Consider the following 19,360-nt stretch of genomic DNA (forward strand, 5'->3'; position numbering starts at 1 on the left):
CTGATGTCCATATCTTCTTATGAAGCTTGACCTGTGCCAGTCATTCACTGACTATGAAAATAGTGGAAAAGAAAAATTTGAATCCTAGAACTTGTCACTAAATGGCTAAATCAACTGATCCTTGAGATGTTCTATTTTGGAACTTTTGATATAGGAAATATTATGTGTTCCTTATTGCTTAAGGCATTTTACTACAGGTGTGTGTGTGTGTGTGCTAAGTCACTCCAGTCATGTCAGACTCTCTGTGACCATATGGACCACAGCCTGCCAGCTCTTCTGTCCATGGGATTTATTACAGGTAAATGCATCTAATTACTATACAAGTAATGTAAATTGATAAAGGCAGTGCTTCAGAGAAGATTATTTGAAACAGCTATTTCCTGGTTGTTTATGTGCAAAAATGGCATAATTAAAGCTGCGAGGAGAAACTGGCAGTAGAGTTTAGGATTTAAGATAAAAGATTCTGAAATCTACTTTATCAGTGTTCAATTACTAATTTTTTTGTTGACCACTGTAAGACTACAAGAAATTGCTTTATCTTTTTAATCCTCACTTATTATTTCACACAGTTGAGCTATTTCAAATCCTGAAAGATGATGCTGTGAAAGTGCTGCCTCAATATGCCAGCAAATTTGGAAAACTCGGAAGTGGCCACAGGACTGGAAAAGGTCAGTTTTCATTCCAATCCCTAAGAAAGGCAATCCCCCAAAATGCTCAAACTACCGCACAATTGCACTCATCTCACACGCTAGTAAAGTAATGCTCAAAATTCTCCAAGCCAGCCTTCAGCAATACGTGAACTTACAGATGTTCAAGCTGGTTTTAGAAAAGGCAGAGGAACCAGAGATCAAATTTCCATCATCCGCTGGATCATCGAAAAAGCAAGAGAGTTCCAGAAAAACATCTACTTCTGCTTTGTTGACTATGCCAAAACCTTCGACTGTGTGGATCACAATAAACTGTGGGAAATTCTGAAAGAGATGGGAATACCAGACCACCTGACCTGCCTCTTGAGAAACCTATATGCAGGTCAGGAAGCAACAGTTAGAACTGGACATGGAACAACAGACTGGTTCCAAATAGGAGAAGGAGTACATCAAGGCTGTATATTGTCACCCTGCTTATTTAACTTATATGCAGAGTACATCATAAGAAACGCTGGGCTGGAAGAGGCACAAGCTGGAATCAAGATTGCTGGGAGAAATATCAATAACCTCAGATATGCAGATGACACCACCCTTATGGCAGAAAGTGAAGAGGAACCAAAGAGCCTCTTGATGAAAGTGAAAGAGGAGAGTGAAAAAATTGGCTTAAAGCTTAACATTCAGAAAACTAAGATCATGGCATCCAGTCCCATCAATTCATGGGAAATAGATGGGGAGACAGTGGAAACAGTGTCAGACTTTATTTTGGGGGGCTCCAAAATCACTGCAGATGGTGACTGCAGCCATGAAATTAAAAGACACTCCTTGGAAGGAAAGTTATGACCAACCTAGATAGCATATTAAAATGCAGACATTACTTTGCCAACAAAGGTCTGTCTGGTCAAGGCTGTGGTTTTTCCAGTGGTCATGTATGGATGTGAGAGTTGGCCTGTGAAGAAAGCCGAGCGCTGAAGAATTGATGCTTTCGAGCTGTGGTGTTGGAGAAGACTCTTGAGAGTCCCTTGGACTGCAAGGGGATCCAACCAGTCCATCCTGAAGGAGCTCAGTCCTGGGTGTTCATTGGAAGGACTGATGCTGAAGCTGAAACTCCAGTACTTTGGCCACCTGATGAGAAGAGCTGACTCATTGGAAAAGACCCTGATGCTGGGAGGAATTGGGGGCAGGAGGAGAAGGGGATGACAGAGGATGAGATGGCTGGATGGCATCACCGACTCGATGGACATGAGTTTGAGTAAGCTCCGGGAGTTTGTGATGGACAGGGAGGCCTGGCGTGCTGCGATTTATGGGGTCGCAAAGAGTCAGACACGACTGAGCAACTGAACTGAACTGAACTAACTGATCTTCCACTATTCTCTATTCAACACAAACATATTTCTAAAAGCAACTTGATTTCCTCCCTCTGTTTTCTAGAAAACAGCCCATTTCTCAGGCTTTAGCAAGCCTGTATTAAATGGCAGTGACTGCGAGATGGGAAGTACTATTTACCTTCTCTTATGTAACTAAGAGAATGAACAGCCTCTGGGATATGGAGGGCTCTTTGACGAGTTTTGTGACTCACTGAATATCATTCTTCCCCGTTTGAAAAGATAAAGGTTGGCTTTTCCGTTACTCCAGCTAAACACAGCCAAATGTTAATTTCAGATTTAATTGAATGTAGACAATTTGACCTGAAGTGTAGTGAACAACAATACATATGCTACCAAGCTGGTAGAAAATGTTGACTTTTAATTGTAAATATATCACTGAATATATGTTCCTGTTCTTGAATATTTGAATCTCTGTGTCACTACAGATAAAACAAGCTCATGTTTTTTCTTAGCAATGGGTAACAATGTGATTGTAGACAATTGAATAGCACATATGTATCAAAAACTTAACAAACATCTTTTCCACAATTTTCTGTTCATAATTATATTCAGATGTCAAGTCAGGCTTAAAGTAGCAATATAGTAACACTACAGAAAGTAACAATTATCATGTTACTTTATATTGCAGAAGCTCAGTAAATATTAGCATAGAAAAAATTAAGTTTACAAATGAAATATATCATTGAAATGCACATTGATTTTTTTCAACCAGTGTAGTTGCTTTATATCTCTCCGAATATGACATAAAGACATCAAGTTAAAAAGTTCAACAATATTCAAATTACAAAATCCAAAAATATAACTTCTGATTTTTACAATTAATCATCTAATCAAGCATATTTAGAAACTTAAAGTCAATGCTAATGATTTGGTTGATGATTTGGAAATGAATATACAAATAACAAATATACTGGATTTTTTGTTAGCATTTTTCCTTTTGGCAAGTTAATAGGCATTTAGCTTGGATGGCAAAGCATCTGCCTACAATGTGGGAGACCAGGGTTCGATCCCTGGTTCAGGAAGATCCCTTGGAGAAGGAAATGGCAACCCACTCCAGAATTCATGCCTGGAAAATCCCATGGACCGAGGAGCCTGGTGGGCTACAGTCCATGGGGTCGCAAAGAGTAGGACACGACTGAGAGACTTCTCTTCACTTCCCTTCATAAAATTGATCAGAAAAAAAAACCTGTCAACTATAAAATGTTACATTATGATACACAACCAATTACTCTTACATGGACTCAAATTTACCATTAAGCAAATCATGCAGACTATAATTTAGAATAACAGTTTTTGGCTTCAAGGATAATTCTATAATTCTATAGAGTCTATAATTCTATCTAGTGTCACAAAAGATATGACTGTAAATTTATACTTGAATATTTTCTTAAGAAAAAACAAATCTAACATCATACCAATTATTATACCTTACATGAACATGTTGGATGATCCAGGATCATTAAATCCACCCTAACATTTTCTTTGATGATGGAAAGGATATTCTGTTGACTTGCTTTAACAAAAGTGATTGTTAATGATCCGTGACTCTTAATGAGTCATGAGTCTGCCAGGTATTTGGGTTGGTGCAGGATCTCTTGTTTTGATTCAATATCCTGAAGGTTCTATACAAAAACAAAAGGAAAAGTCAACAATATGCCATTTTAAGGATTTTACAAATGTGTCTGGCTTATATTTTTGGTTTGATTCTATGCCTGAAGAGGAAGATGATAAAGCTTTTGGAAGTAAAGTTTAAAAAAAAATAGAATATTCTAAGGTCTAAGTATCATGCATTTAACTATGTTCTCCAAGAAATCATTTTCAGAAAAAAGAGTCTTTTTTCTCATATATTTAAATTTTTAGTTGCTGGCTTCTTTGCAAAATTCTTTGATAATTTAGAGCTGTTTTGATTTAGTATAACACAAAACAAATGCAAAAACCTTAAATGGTTTACTGCATACAAACAAGTGTTCACATGGATTAGATTTGCCCATCAGGTAAGTGGCAAGCGGCCTGATTTCATGAAGAAAGCATTATTGATCGCCAGTGTGAGTTGACACAGGTATTGTGGTTACTGATGCTTCTGTTTCATTTCATTCCTTCTTTCCATTATGGCTTTTACTTTTCTCATTTTTTAACACTGAGTCTGGATCTTTCAGATCCATGTAAGGATCAATTTAAAATTGCATGGAAAGCAAGTTATAGCTAAGTATAATATAAAATAATGGTATAATGTAGTTATAATATTATAATTTAATACATAATAAGCTATATTATTAATAATATTATAATATAGTATAATTATTATATTATTAATCATATAAGTAATAATAATATAATATGAAATTTGTTTTTCAATACATGTTACAGTCAACTCAAGATTTTTGCCTGTAACACTCTCATTGTTATCCAGTAAAGGAACATGACTTTCTATGCAGGTAAGGAAAAAGAAGTTAACAGCTGATATATAGGAAATTTTGAATAGTCATGGGCCTTATTTACCTGAAACACAAGAGTAATCTGTAAAAAAGCCCTGGGCCCAGGTGGCAGATGTGAACTTTATACTTTAAGTGCGTGGCTAAAAAGTAAAGATTGAGGACCTCTGAGGATTTTGCTAAGCTGGAAAGTTTTTATGCTTCTCCCCATCAGTCCTCTGTGATGGAATATCTAGGCGGGCCCAGTAACTGAACCATGCTTTCAAGTATTCTAAACCAAACAAAGGAAAGTTTAATAAATTCCAAATGCTATTTCCCCCCCTTGAAATTGACTCTAATACTTTGGCCTTTAAACTGTATCTTGGAACTCAAAGAATATCTTTTCATACAAATACAACTTTTAAGGCCTTGAAGAAAAACAGTTTGGTATTAATATTGGTCAGCATCAAATTAAATGGTTAGAGGAGTTGGATCCAACAGGGGAATATGTTTAGCTGGGAGTACGTTTAAAAATAAGTAAGCTGGAATGTCTGTGGATAGGGCACACACTCATCATGTGCCCGATTCTTGCTGCCACCACACACCTCCCCGTTAAGTCTTGGTCTCTGGTCTTGGAGTCCTTGGGGTCTGAGGATCCATACGTGTACCAGCATCATCAAGTTTACTGAATCTTCTTCTCTGAGAATCCTGAGATAAACGTCCACTGGCTCTGCCGCCCTCAGGCCTGATCTTACTGATAAATATATTTTAGGTGCATGTTTATAATGTATATATCATATATGTATGCACACACACTTAATATATATTTTCCATAAAATTTAGGATAGTCAAATTATATGAAAATATACACATTTGTATATATGGAGAAATCCATGGACTGCATAGTCCATGGGGTCACAAAGAGTTGGACATGCCTGAGCGACTTTCACTTTCACTTCTTACACATTTGTATCATTAATAAGCAAATGAACATCACTGATATTTAAATATCAAATACTTTACTTATTATGGCTTATTATTTATTATTTTATTGTTATTTTGATTAAAAATAAGCAACTGAGCACCACTTTATATCTCTTTGTAAGTGTTAAATAAGTGGAAAAATTTTAAACCCCAGACATTTAGACGTCTACAATTGATATATCTTTAACCTAAGGTCTCACATTCACAACGAAGGCAGCCAAGGAAAGAGAAGATTTGGAAAAAGTAAATTAAGTCAGGCAACAGGAATAAGTTCTTTTAAGGTACCTGATGAGGCCTCATTTCATACCTCACTTAATAAGTGTACAAAAATAGGCATAAAACTCAGCTTATAAGAAATTACAGACTATATCTTCAGGTAAATATAAAGTGTGTAAAACATGACAGGTGCATTATGTGAGCAGATTAATCCTGCAAGGGATCTGAATCAGGAATGCAGCAAAGTTCCATTTGGATTTCATAGGAAAACCGGGGGGAAGATTGAGAGCCACTTCACTGGAAGAACAATGCATATGTGCTTATAAAATGCAGTGTGAAAACTGGAGCCCATTATACAGAGTGAAGTAAGCCAGAAAGATAAAGACCAATACAGTATACTAACGCATATATATGGAATTTAGAAAGATGGTAATGATAACCCTATATGCAAAACAGAAAAAGAGACACAGATGTACAGAACAGACTTTTAGACTCTGTGGGAGAAGGCGAGGGTGGGATGTTTCAAGAGAACAGCATCGAAACATGTATATTGTCTAGGGTGAAACAGATCACCAGCCCAGGTTGGATGCATGAGACAAGTGCTCGGGGCTGGTGCACTGGGAAGACCCAGAGGGATCGGGTAGAGAGGGAGGTGGGAGGGGGGGTCGGGATGGGGAATACATGTAAATCCATGGCTGATTCATGTCAATGTATGACAAAAACCACTACAATATTGTAATTAGCCTCCCACTAATAAAAATAAATGAAAAAAAAAGCAGCGTGATTCATCCAGTGTGAGGACACGTCCCTTACATGTGAAGACAGGGTAACATTCTCACAGACCCCTCCCACGATTCCCATGTCTTAAGGGAAACGCGCTCCTTCCTGGCCCTGCTGAGCGCTGCCGTCCTGACCCGTGGTCCCACAGGGCTGGTCCCCTTACAGCCCCTCCCTGCTGAGCTGCATCCAGTTACCTCAGTCTGACCATGACCAGGAGAAGGATCCCGCAGGTGACCATCATGCACATGAGAGCATAGATGACTTCTCCTAGAAGGAAAAGATGTTTTTAAAGGACTGCACTTTTAGAGAGAATAAATACTGAAGATATGTCAGAGGGTGGATTTTTAGTATATATGCTGCTGAAGCAAGCACCAGAGGATGGATTTTTAACTGACCATTAAAGGGGGGATGAAATCCACTGAGAGTTATCTCCTTTGCATGTTTTCCTTTTTGCATTGCAATGCCTTTGACCTTAGACAGGGTCAGATAATCTGAAAGAACAATGAAAATGAGGTGAAAGTATATCAAAGTCATGCATTATTTTTATCCCGTGGGTTGTAATTTGCTTTATAAGACAACAATTTGTTTCTATGATGTTATTTTAATATAATATTGATATGACAGATTTGGGTAGAAGGGGAACACTTTTATTCAATTTTAACAGCCTTTTTCACCTTTAATCAAATAACTGCATAATTGAAGTTGCTTTTTAAAAAAGTATTACTAGAATAATGATTACATTTTATAATACAGTTCATTTTACCATATACATAGACTAGGGAAAAAATACAATAATTTAAAGCTGCACATTGGGATACTGAAGAAAATTCCTTCATTACAAGAGTGATTGAGTGCACATTTCCCCAAGACCCACTGTATTTGTGAATTTTTAGAGTACATTCAGGAGAGTCCCTAAACCAGTCACTCTGCTCAACTTTCTACCTAGACCCTTCAATATCTGGTTTTGCTTATTCCCCTATTCTGTCTCCCTTTTTGAACCACCTCTTTTTATATTGACTTTACATATTTTTGCCTCACTTAAGGGCTTTCCTGGTGGCTCAGATGGTAAAGAATCTGCCTGCAATGTGGGAGACCTGGGTTTGATCCCTGGGTTGGGAAGATCCTTGGAGAATGGCATAGCAACCCACTCAACTATTCTTGCCTGGAGAATCCCATGGGCAGAGGAACCTGGTGGGCTACAGTCCATGAGGTCACAAAGAGTCAGGGGTCCTCTTGACCAGTCTGTAGCCCTCTTCTTCTCGTCCATTTTGTCCTAAACGTAGTCCACCCTCACTTCACAACTCATAAGACAAGAAGTTGCAAACTTTGGATCTTTGGACCTAACTGAGCTCTGATTTAGGTGATTTGATTGATAACTTTGAAGTGAAATCACCCCTAGTTTTGATTTAAGTTAACACAAACATATATGTCAAACATATCAATAACTTATTTCTTTAATGATAATGGTTCAGGTGGGTTTTAAGTCTTAAAAGAATAAAAGAAAGAAAAGATAAATGAAGGAAACTGAGGTAGAGCCTCCACTTGAGAGAGAGTTTGCTATCTTCTGTTACAGATGTTTCACACATTTTGAGACCTGGAAGTCTGAGTGGTTAGATTTTTTTTGCAGAAGTGAGTGTATCAAATAAACAAGGTGTTGCATCCAATGACAACAGGCTCTGAGCGGGAAAGGAGAGGAGGCATGTTAACCAACAGTCCCATTTAGGCCTCTCTACCCAGGACTGATGCTGTCAGGAGCCAGTTCCTTGGAGCCAAGGTGTGAGGTCTACCCTGAATACCTGGTGGAAATCACAGGAACCAGACTGTTTGAGGAGTGATAAAGCGACCAGGGTGGGTGCAGGAGAAGCAGCCTAACGTAAGAGCGAGAAAGGTACCTGAGAATTTTGTCACTGAAAATTAATTCTCAAGGAGTTAAGGCATTAGCACACAGTTCAGGCATTAACTGTTATGACATTTTTAGCTCAAGATTGTTTTAATCCCCAATTCACCTATCAGATTATCACATATTTATAGAAGTCTGACCTTCTTAGGACGTGAAAAGTCAACCTCTTCTGAATGTAAAAGCAATAGAAGTAGAGCTTTTGTTTTTTTTTCACTTTTGTGGTTATAAAATAATTCTGTTATTCACTAGAAACTCAGAATGGAAAAACTGAGCTATTTCAAAAATTTTTTTAATAACAGTGGTGTTTTTCGGGGAAGAATTAATTTCAATCAAGTTAAACAGACAGATGTTTAGTGAGCTAAGTGATCATAATTAAATTTTATATTTAAATAAATTGGAATATTAAGGACACATTATTTTGCTTCTCTTAAATTCTATGGTGTTTTGTGACATTTTAGATGATTCATTAACTAAATGTAAATGTATGTAATGTACATTGGCTGATTATTCAAATGATGCTATAGTTTTCCTTTGTGAAATTCTACACCTCAGTACATTTTGACTAGTTAGGTATCACAGTTCATCTTTATATTAGAAAAAAGGTAGGATTTTGATTAATCAGGCTATCTTTTAGATATATAACTGCCTAAGGTAATTGTTAAGCATTCACCTAGTAAGGCTTAGAAAGAATTGTCTTATTCACTAAATTTCACTCACATGGAACTCATTAACAAGGTTATAATAGATCAATGACAGAAATGCTAGCTAATGATCCCAGTGAAAATTTTAATGTGACTAGCAGTCACTCCACAATCTTAAATATTGTACCCTAGGAGAATACCAAATATCAGTTAGAAGAGATTAATGTTACAGAGGGTTTCTTGGCTACTGAAGCCCATTGGAGATTGTCCCCCACCTTTTATAAACAGTGAGGTTTACTGTGTTTTATAACCATGAAATTAAAGTCGGCAGAGTTAATAACCGACCTCAGTCCCACACCATCTGCTATATTTATAGATAAACATTGTCTGTGACTTGTTTATCTTAACTCCTACCCTAGAGGAATTAGATACTATTATGAACTAAATTGTAAAATCCCTGTACATTTGACGGGAAATCAAGATTAATTTCAGCCTTACAGTAAGAACAAATTTAAATAGTATTCTCTCCAAATGAGCTAGAGAGATGGGATCATTTCTCTGCTTTTTTTTTCTTCCAAAAATCTTGCACAGCAGTGGCTGAGAGCTGATGCAGCCCAAACCTCCACTTTGTATAATTTATATGAAGTAGTAAATGCATTGTAAAAAATGCGGCGGATCAGACACAAAGTCATGGTTTAAAAATAAATGTCAGAGTTCTTGAGACAAATTAACTTGAGTACAAACTGCAGATTTGTCAACCTTCGATTAAAGCATAACCCAGAAGAGTCTGATTGGGAGAAAAATTTGATGAAAGGAACATTTTCATAGAATAATTTTTAAAATATATTAATGTATCTGTCTTTTTTTAATGGAAGTAGAGTTGATTTACAATGTTGTGATAGTTTCAGATGTACAGCAATGTGAGTCAGTTTTCTATGTATATTTATATATATCATGTTGATGTATGACAGAAGTTAACAGTATTATAATTATCCTTAATTAAAAGTTAATAAATTATATATATATACATACATATGTATATATACGTTACTTTTTGGAGAAGGAAATGGCAACCCACTCCAGTACTCTTGCCTGGAGAGTCTCACGGACAAAGGAGACTGGCAGTCTACAGTTCGTGGGATCACAAGAGTAGGACACAATTTAGCGCTATCTACGTTATTTTTAAATTCTTTTCCACTATAGGTTATTACAAGATATTGAATATAGTTCCCTGTTCTAAATAGTATGTCCTTGTTAGTTATCTACTTTATACATAGTAGTGTATACATGTTAATCCCAAACTCTGGATTCATTCCTATTAATGAATCCCGTGGCATAGTTAAAATTCTATTGTCTTCTTTCTAAGTTTAAATAAACAGCACCAATACCATGACAACATCTTATTGAGATCGGAAAATTAAAGGATACTCTTCTTGTGTATCCCAGGCCTGGTGTTATTTCTAATTTGGTCAATATTGTCTCACCTGAAGGTATATTAATTCCCAAATTAGAAATGAGTTTTTAATTGCTTCACCTAATGATCAGAATTGAGATTCCATACATCATGGACTCTTTCAATCATCAGTGTATGAAAACCTCCTTCTAAAGCGGATTGAAGGGGCATTGCTGCTGGGAGAAGGGAAAATATATCAGCAGCAATAAGTCTGAAAAGCCTATACATTATCAATATGATAAATCAAGGTTTAAACACCTAACATGGATATAACACCATTGCTACTAAAATGCATGCCTCGAAACTAAACCAATTAAGTAATATGCTTTCCTTAAGCAGTTATAACAGGAATCAACAAGGCATAGTCTTTTATTTAACTCATAAACTTCAAAGAAAAGTATGTCTTAGGTTTAGTTGCCAGGGGCTGGGGTGACACAGAAACTTGAGATATTAGTCAATGGGTATAAGATTTCAGTTATGCAGAATGAATGAGTCTAGGAATCTGTTGTATACCATAGGGCCTATTGTTAACAATGCTTACAGTTTTCCTGAAAGGGTAGATCTTAGGTTACCCATTGCGGATCAGTCCCCTTCTTGGATCACCAAAGGACTTTCGTGACTCAACGAAGCTGTGAGTCATGCCGTGCAGGGCCACCCAAGACAGACGGCTCATAGTAGGGTGTTCTGACAAAAGGTGATCCACTGGAAGGGGGAACAAACCACCCCAGTACACTTGACATGAGAACCGCGTGAACTGTATAAAAGCCCAAAAAAATATGACATCAAAAGATGAGTCCCCCAGATCTGAAGGTGTCCAACGTGCTACTGGGGAAGAATGGAGGAGATTTACCAATAGTCCCAGAATGAATGAAGTGGCTGGGTCAAAGTGGGTACGACGCTCAGTTGTGGACGTGTCTGGTGATGAAAATAAAATCCAATGCTGCAAAGAACAGTATTACATAGGAACCTGAAATGTTAGGTCCATGAATCAAGGAAAATTGGATGTGGTCAAGTAGGAGATGGTAAGAATAAACATTGCCATCCTAGGAATCAGTGAACTAAGATGGACGGGAATGGTGAATTTAATTCAGATGACCATTATATCTACTACTGTAGGCAAGAATCCCTTAGAAGAAATGGAGTAGCCCTCATAATCAACAAAAGAGTCCTAAATACAGTACTTGGGTGCAGCCTCAAAAATGACGGAATAATCTTGGTTTGTTACCGAGGCAAGCCATTCAACATCACAGAAATCCAAGTCATGCCCCTACTGTGGATGCCAAAGAAACTGAAGTTGTTCAGTTCTATGAAGACCTAGAAGACCTCCTAGAACTAACACCTAAAAAAAGATGTCCTATTCATCACTGGGGATTGGAATGCAAAAGTAGGAAGTCAAGATATACTTGGAACAACAGGCAAGTTTGGCCTTGAAGAACAAAATGAAGTAGGGCAAAGGTTAACTGAATTCTGCCAATACAATGCACTTGTCATAGAAAATACCTTTTTTTCAACAACACAAGAGACTTTATACATGGACATCACCAAATGGTCAATACCAAATCAAATTGATCATATTCTTTGTAGGCAAAGATGGAGAGCTGTATAAAGTCAGCAAAAACAAGACCTAGAGGTGACTGTGGCTCAGATCATCAGCTTCTCATAGCAAAATTCAGGTTTAAATTAAAGAAAAATGGGAAAAACAATGGGCAAGCAAGGTAAGACTTGCCTCCTGCATGAATTCACAGTAGAGGCAACAAATAGATTCAAGAGACTTGATCTAGTTAACAGTGTGCTTGAAGAACTATGGACAGAGATCTGTACAGGAGGTGGTGAACAAAACCATCCCAAAAGAAAAAGAAAAGAAAAGGCAATGTGGTTACTTGAGGTGGCTTTACAAATAATGGAAGAAGGAAGAGAAGTGAAAAGCAACGGAGAGAGAGAAAATTACATCCAATTAAACCCAGAGTTCCAAAAAATAACTAGAAGAGACAAGAAGGCCTTCTTCAATGGACAATCCTTAATAACAGAAGAAAAAAACAAAAGGGGGAAAACTAGAGATCTCTTCAGGAAAATTAGAAACATCATGGGAGCATTCTGCCCAAAGATGTGCACAATAAAGGATAAAAATGGTGGAGACCTAGTAGACGCTGAAGAGATCAAGAACAGATGGAAAGAATACATGGAAGAACTGTATATAAAGATCTCAATGAACTGGATTACTGTGATGGTGTGGTTAGTGATCCAGGGCAGAAATTCTGGAGGGTGAAGTCAAGTGGGCCTTAGGAAGCACTGCTATTAATAAAGTTAGGAGATGTGATGAAATTTCAGCAGAAATATTCAAATCCCTGAAGGATGATGCCATCAAGGCTTTACATTCATTATGTCAGCAAATCTGGAAGACCTAGCAGTGGCCACAGGACTGGAAAAAGTCAATCTTCATCCCATTTGCCAAGAAGGGTAGTACCAAAGAATGTACTAACCATCAAACAATTGCACTCATCTCCCATGCTAATAAGGTCATGCTTAAAATCTTGCATTCTAAGCTTCAGCATTTTGCAAGCCAAGAACTTCCAGATTTCCAAGCTGGGTTTAGAAAAGGAAGAGAAATTAGAGATCAAATTGCCAACATTCGCTGGATTATAGAGAAAGCAAGGGAATTTCAGTTAAACATCTATCTGTTTCATAGACTACACTGAAGTATTTAACTGTGGATCATGACAAACTGTGGAAAGCTCTCAGATAGATGGGAATACCAGACCATCTTAGCTGTCTCCTGACAAACCTGGATGCGGGTCAAGAAGCAGCAGTTAGAACCCTGTATGGAACAACTGATTGGTTCAAGATTGAGAAAGAAGTACAACAGGGCTGTCTACTATCACCCTGTTTGTGTAACCTATACACTGGACACATCATGAGAAATGCTGGGCTGAATGAATTACAAGCTGGAATCAAGATAGGTGGGAGAAACATCAGCAACCTCAGATATGCGGATACCACTCTAATGCAGAAAGTGAAGAGGAACTGAAGAACCTCTTGATGAGGGTGAAGGAGGAGAGTGAAAGAGTCAGCTTAAGACCAGATATTTAAAAAACTAAGATCATGGCATCTGGCCCCAATACTGAATGGAAAATAGAAGGGAAAAGTTGGAAGTAGTGACAGATTTCCTCTTCTTGAGCTTCAGAATCACTGCAGACAGTAACTGCAGCAATGAAATCAGAAGACAATTGATTCTTGGCAAGAAAGTGATGACAAACTTAGATAATGTGTTGAAAAACAGAGACATAACTCTGCTAACTAAAGTCTGTATTGTCAAGGCTATGGTCTTCCCACTGGTCATGTATGGGTGTGAGATCTGGACCATAAAGAAGGTAGACAGCCAAAGAATTGATGCCTTCAAACTGTGGTGCTGGAGAAGACTCCTGAAAGTCCCTTGGACTGCAAGGAGATCAAACCAGTCAATCTTAAAGGAGATAAACCCTGAATAGTCACTGGACAGACTGATGCTGAAGCTCCAGTGTTTTGGTCATCTGATGCAAACAGCCAACTCACTGGAAAAGTCTCTGATGCTGGGAAAGATTGAGGGCAGAAGGAGAAGAGAGCATCAAAGGATGAGATGGCTGGACGGCATCTGATGCAATGGACATGAACTTGGACAAACTTCGGAAGATGGTAAGGGACAGGGAGGCCAGGCATTCCATGGGGTCACAAAGAGTCTGACATGACTGGGTGACTCAACAACAACAACAACAAGATCTTAGGTTTAATGTTCAAAATGGTGCCAAATGCAAGTTCATGTGCCTGATGCACAGTGAGGGCAAACAAACCAAAACATCAGAATTTGGAACACAGAAAGTTTTACTGCAGAGCCCAGAAAGGAGAACAGGTGGCTTATGCTCAAAACACCCCACAATCCCTGTAGGGAAGTGTTTTTAAAGGCCAGGTGAAGGGAGGGCTCACAGGGCATGCGATCAGCTTGTGCACAGTTCTCTGATTGGTTGATATTGATTTAGCTGGGCAGTTAACATCATCAATCTTTAGGCACCAGAAGGTCCAGACTACACGCTCATGGTCATCAAGCAGTTAATTTCTTTCATTTGGTGGTGGTTTTAGCATCTGAAAAACTCAGAAAATATGCATCAGATGTTAGGAGCTGAAGAAGGGGGTCTGCCCCAGGAAAGGCCCAGAAGGTCCTGCGTGTTTACATCATCACACAAAATAAAAGGAATTCCCTGATGATCCAGTGGTGAAGTCTCCATGCTTCCAATGCAGGGGGCACAGGTTCAGTCCCTGGTAGGGAAACTAAGATCCCTCATGCCACGCAGCTTGGGCCAAACAAATAATAATAATAGAGCACGGCAGGAAACCTTAGAGGTGATGGATATGCTTGTGATACAGATTATGGTGATGGTTTTACGGTGTCTGCGATATCGTCAAACTCATCAAACTGTTTGCATTAAACATGTATAGCTTTCTGTATGTCAAAACCAGGACACATGTAAATGAATTAATAAATCTTTAAGACCTGGAATAGGAAATGGCAACCCACTCCAGTATTGGAAAATTCCACGGATAGAGGAGCCTGGTAGGCTACAGTCCACGGGGTAATGAAGAGTTGGACACAACTGAGTGACTGAGCACACATACCTGCAAGAACATTTGCCTTGATCCTTGTCAAGAGCCAGAAGTTCAGCATGAGACAACGACTACATTGACAAGCCTGGCAACTGCTCTTTTATCCATGATTGGGTGACAGAAGTGTCCACACATCTAGTGGGTTTGCTCAGTGATTATGGTGAGTTTCAACTGCACCTCTAAAATATCTCAAATAGTCACACTTCCTAATAGTTTCTGCAAATAATGAAGTAGTCACTGAGAAATGGCTTTTGGAATGCCAATGATACTGTTTCTGATAACTAACACTAGATTCCATCAATATAGTGTTAGAAAGCCATGATTTTAAAAGTTGAAACTAAAACAAAAGTCTGTCACCTGCATTTTGGGGCACATACAACATGACTCTAAGGATAGAGATTGAAAATAGGAATAGAACATATCTGTAAGGGGCTTCCCAGGAGGCACTAGTGGTAAAGAACTTGCCTGCCAATGCAGGAGACATAAGAGACACAGATTCAGGTTCAGTCCCTGGGTCAGGAAGATCCCCTGGAGGAGGGCATGGGAACCCACTCCAGTACTCTTGCCTGGAGAATCCTGTAGACAGAGGAGCCTGGAGAGCTACAGTCCATAGGGTCACAAAGAGTCAGACACAACTGAAGTGCCTACATGAATGTATCCGTAAATACACAAATTTGCATGTAGGACAGAATTACAAAATTTTGGTCTGACTTCTTAGACTATTTTAGTCAAAATTTCTACAGTGATGCATTCTGCCTCATTCTTGACTGTCATCACCATCTCAGGAATGAGTCATTTAATACTTTCTACTCTTCCAAATACTATTGATGGTCAGTTCTAACTAAAATGGACAGTATCTTTCAGACTGCTCCTTTATCAACTCAAGATGACGAATCTACTCTCCTTTTTTGGCACGGCAACCTGGAGTCTCTCTCCTACGTGCATATCTATGTTTGTGGGCAGAAAGAGAGCATGAGAAATCACACGTAAGCAGGCCACATATAGCCATACTTTTCAAACATTAATATGAATCTCTGGATACCTCAAAATGCCAGTTTGATTCAGTAGATCTGGGATAATGCAGAGATTCTGAATCTCTTAAAACTTCCCAGGTGCTTCTGCTTCTAGCAAATATAATATTTTATATATATATATACACACACATATATATTCATATATATATACATAGAATATAGAATGGGAGAGAATATGCACATACATACTTATGCAACATATAAAATGCTTCACTTCCATGTATATGGCTTAATATCAATACTTTACAAGGCAGTTTGACAGACACTGTTTAAATTTTGAACAACTAGCCACACAGGAAATATTAGCTCGCCTTAAAGAAACTCAGACTCAGAACAGTTGCCCAAGATCACAGAGTCAATGAAGAGTGAAAATGTGATTTGTGGCAAAAATTTTTTAATCAATTATATATTTTAAAAACCTCATGGAGACTACAAAAACATGTAAAACATTTTCAGCTTTTTCCAATGTAGCAGCCAACTGGATTAGAAAATAGATTTTTTAAAAAAGGAAATAGATTTGAAAAATAATAAAGACCAGTTGAATTTGATAGTGTTATACAATAAGAACGGAGGAGGCAATGGCAACCCACTCCAGTACTCTTGCCTGGAAAATCCCATGGATGGAGGAGCCTGGTGGGCTGCAGTCCATGGGGTCGCTAAGAGTCGGAAATGACTGAGTGACTTCACTTTCACTTTTCACTTTCATGCATTGGAGAAGGAAATGGCAACCCACTCCAATGTTCTTGCCTGGAGAATCCCAGGGACTATGGGAGAATCCCAGGTCTATGGGGTGTCACAGAGTCGGACACGACTGAAGTGACTTAGCAGCAGCACCAGCAGCATACAATAAGAAACATTAAGAAATATGTGATCACAAATGTCTATGGTTATATCTATAAGTTTGAGTCTTAAAGTGGAAAAAAGTACATGTATATGTATTTCTGTTGCCAAAATTCACAATAGAAGATATAAAATCTAATAAAATGTCTCATATATAGCTGTAGGATTTTTCAGTGTCTTGCACATACCTTTGAGATATGTTCATCATTTTCAAGGTCATCAAATAAACCACCACTTTAACTTTGACATTTAACAGAAATATGAAAAAAAAAATGAATGCCACAGTTTTCAAGGTGGTTACCTTAGATTTTGATATCAATAGAATATTTCTGTTTTTACAGATGTAGAGTTAGGACCATATGTAAAACTTTCCAGAATATTCACCAGGCAAAGGGCATACAAAGAATAATACACAAAAGCTCAGTGTTACTATTTAAAATCAGACTTGGCTATTTTTGTGCTTGCTATAGTATACATCTCCATCAATACAACCTGAGTCTCAGATAAAAAATATAAAGCAACCCCATGGTTTAAATCTGTCAATATCTGGAATGAGTTTAATAGAAACAAAATGTGTTTCCAAAGTTGAACGTTTTCAAGTAACTTTTATCTTGAATTGTATAAGTACTAGGAGATCTTGTGATAAGACAAATGTAAGCTAAGAATCGAAATAACTTACACAATACCTTATCGATTTTATGTTTATGTTTTCATATATGGAGGATTTTAATGTACAGAATTTTTTAAAGAAAAAGTATATGTGATAATACCATTAATTGTCCAGATAGCTTTCTGATGTCTTCATTTGGAATTAATTGATTCACTAGTGTCTACCCCTTTGGAACTGTATAAGACTTTGCCTGGCTGGTGTACAAAATTTTTTCCTGTGCTGATGGAAAATACCAAGGAAAAGAGAGGGAAATAAAATAAAGGATAGAGATAGATTTTTGGAGAGTCTTCACAGTTATTTGGAATGATGAGATGATTGAGAAAGCTTTGCAAGTTATTGAGTTTTAAAATGGAAAAAGAAAGTATTTAATTGCAGTATTTCTTCACTGCACATACATTTGTAAATCTTCAGGGAGAAGTTGACTATCAAAGTATGATAAATGCTGTTAATTTTCCTTAGACGGCATCCTTCTTGAGAATAGACACCATATCCATCTAGTTTATAATATAACATGAATGTCACAATGCCATGTCCATGCAGTTATCTGATGGCCAAAAGTGTACATTAGCAACTTTCACGTCTGAAATAGCGCATCTGTCACTGCCTAATGACATACATTTATGGTAGCTCAGTGGTAAAGAATCTGCCTGCAAAAAAGGAAGAAAAGAAAGTGAAGTCGCTCAGTCGTGTCCGACTCTGAGACCACATGGACTGTAACCTACCAGGGTCCTCCATCCATGGGATTTTCCAGGCAAGAATACTGGAATGGGTTGCCGTTTCCTTCCCCAGGAGATCTTCCCGACCCAGGGATTGAACCTGGGTCTCCTGCATTGTAGGCAGACGCTTTACCATCTGAGCCACGAGGGAAGCTCTCACAAAAAAAGGAGGCCACCTGCAATACAGGAGGTTCGATGCCTGGGTTGGGAAAATCCCCTGGAGAAGGAAGTGGCAACCCACTTCAGATTTCTTGCCTGGAGAATCCCATGGACAGAGGAGCCTGGCGAACTACAGTCCAACGGGCCGTAAGAGTCGGACACAACTTAGTGACTGAACCACCACACCATAAAATTATACAATGTTTAGTTCTTTCTCATCTTTAACTGATGTTAGCCAAGGAGCTTCACATTAATTCCATATTTTCACATATTGTCACCACTTCTTCAAATGCAAATTCATTGTCCAAACTGCAATGCATATGGGTACTTGGCCAACAAACATCTATTAAGAAGCTATTTCACTTGATGATTAATTCTGTCAGGTTTCTTCACTGATGGGCAAAGATTAAGCATCTTGGTCATTAGTAAAGGAGATAACTAACAGCAAGAATTTTTGGAATTTATCTGAGTTCCACTTTTCTTGTTTGTAAAATGAGACTAGTAACACCTATGTTTTTAAGATTTTTTGATAGTGAAAACTAGTACTAAAGTAATAGAGCTCTTGGGGACTTCTATGATAAAAAAAAAGTACACTCGTGGGAAGGGAAGGGCAATAAGGATAAGAAAAGGGATTCCTTTGATAGTTCTTTTTCTTTTTTCATTTATTAATTTGGCCGTGCTGGGTCTTAGTTGCATGCGCCATGTGGGATCTAGTTCCTTGATCAGGGATTGAATCTGGGCCCCCTGCATTGGAAATAAGGAGTCTTAGCCGCTAGACCAACCAGGGAAGTCCCTTGATGGTTATTTTTCTCTTCCTTTCCCCCTTCCTTTCATTTCTCCCATGCTTCCTTTCCATGGAAAGATCTCCTGAGGCCAACTGACTAAAGTAGAA

General features: G+C 38.1%; 1 protein-coding gene across 1 annotated transcript in view; it reads right to left on the bottom strand.

Moving 5' to 3' along the window:
* Positions 1 to 5,055: 5,055 nt before the first annotated feature.
* The window catches only part of GFRAL (GDNF family receptor alpha like), a 73,861-nt gene continuing 59,556 nt past the window's right edge, over positions 5,056 to 19,360 (bottom strand). Inside the window, exons 7-9 of the mRNA XM_043908697.1 lie at positions 6,819 to 6,914; positions 6,618 to 6,690; positions 5,056 to 5,197 (exon numbers count right to left, since the gene is read on the bottom strand). Of these exons, the coding sequence (XP_043764632.1) occupies positions 5,056 to 5,197; positions 6,618 to 6,690; positions 6,819 to 6,914 (311 nt within the window). The remainder of the gene's footprint in view (positions 5,198 to 6,617; positions 6,691 to 6,818; positions 6,915 to 19,360) is intronic.

The sequence above is a fragment of the Cervus elaphus genome, chromosome 7 (assembly GCF_910594005.1).
Source record: "Cervus elaphus chromosome 7, mCerEla1.1, whole genome shotgun sequence".
Lineage (NCBI taxonomy): Eukaryota > Metazoa > Chordata > Mammalia > Artiodactyla > Cervidae > Cervus > Cervus elaphus.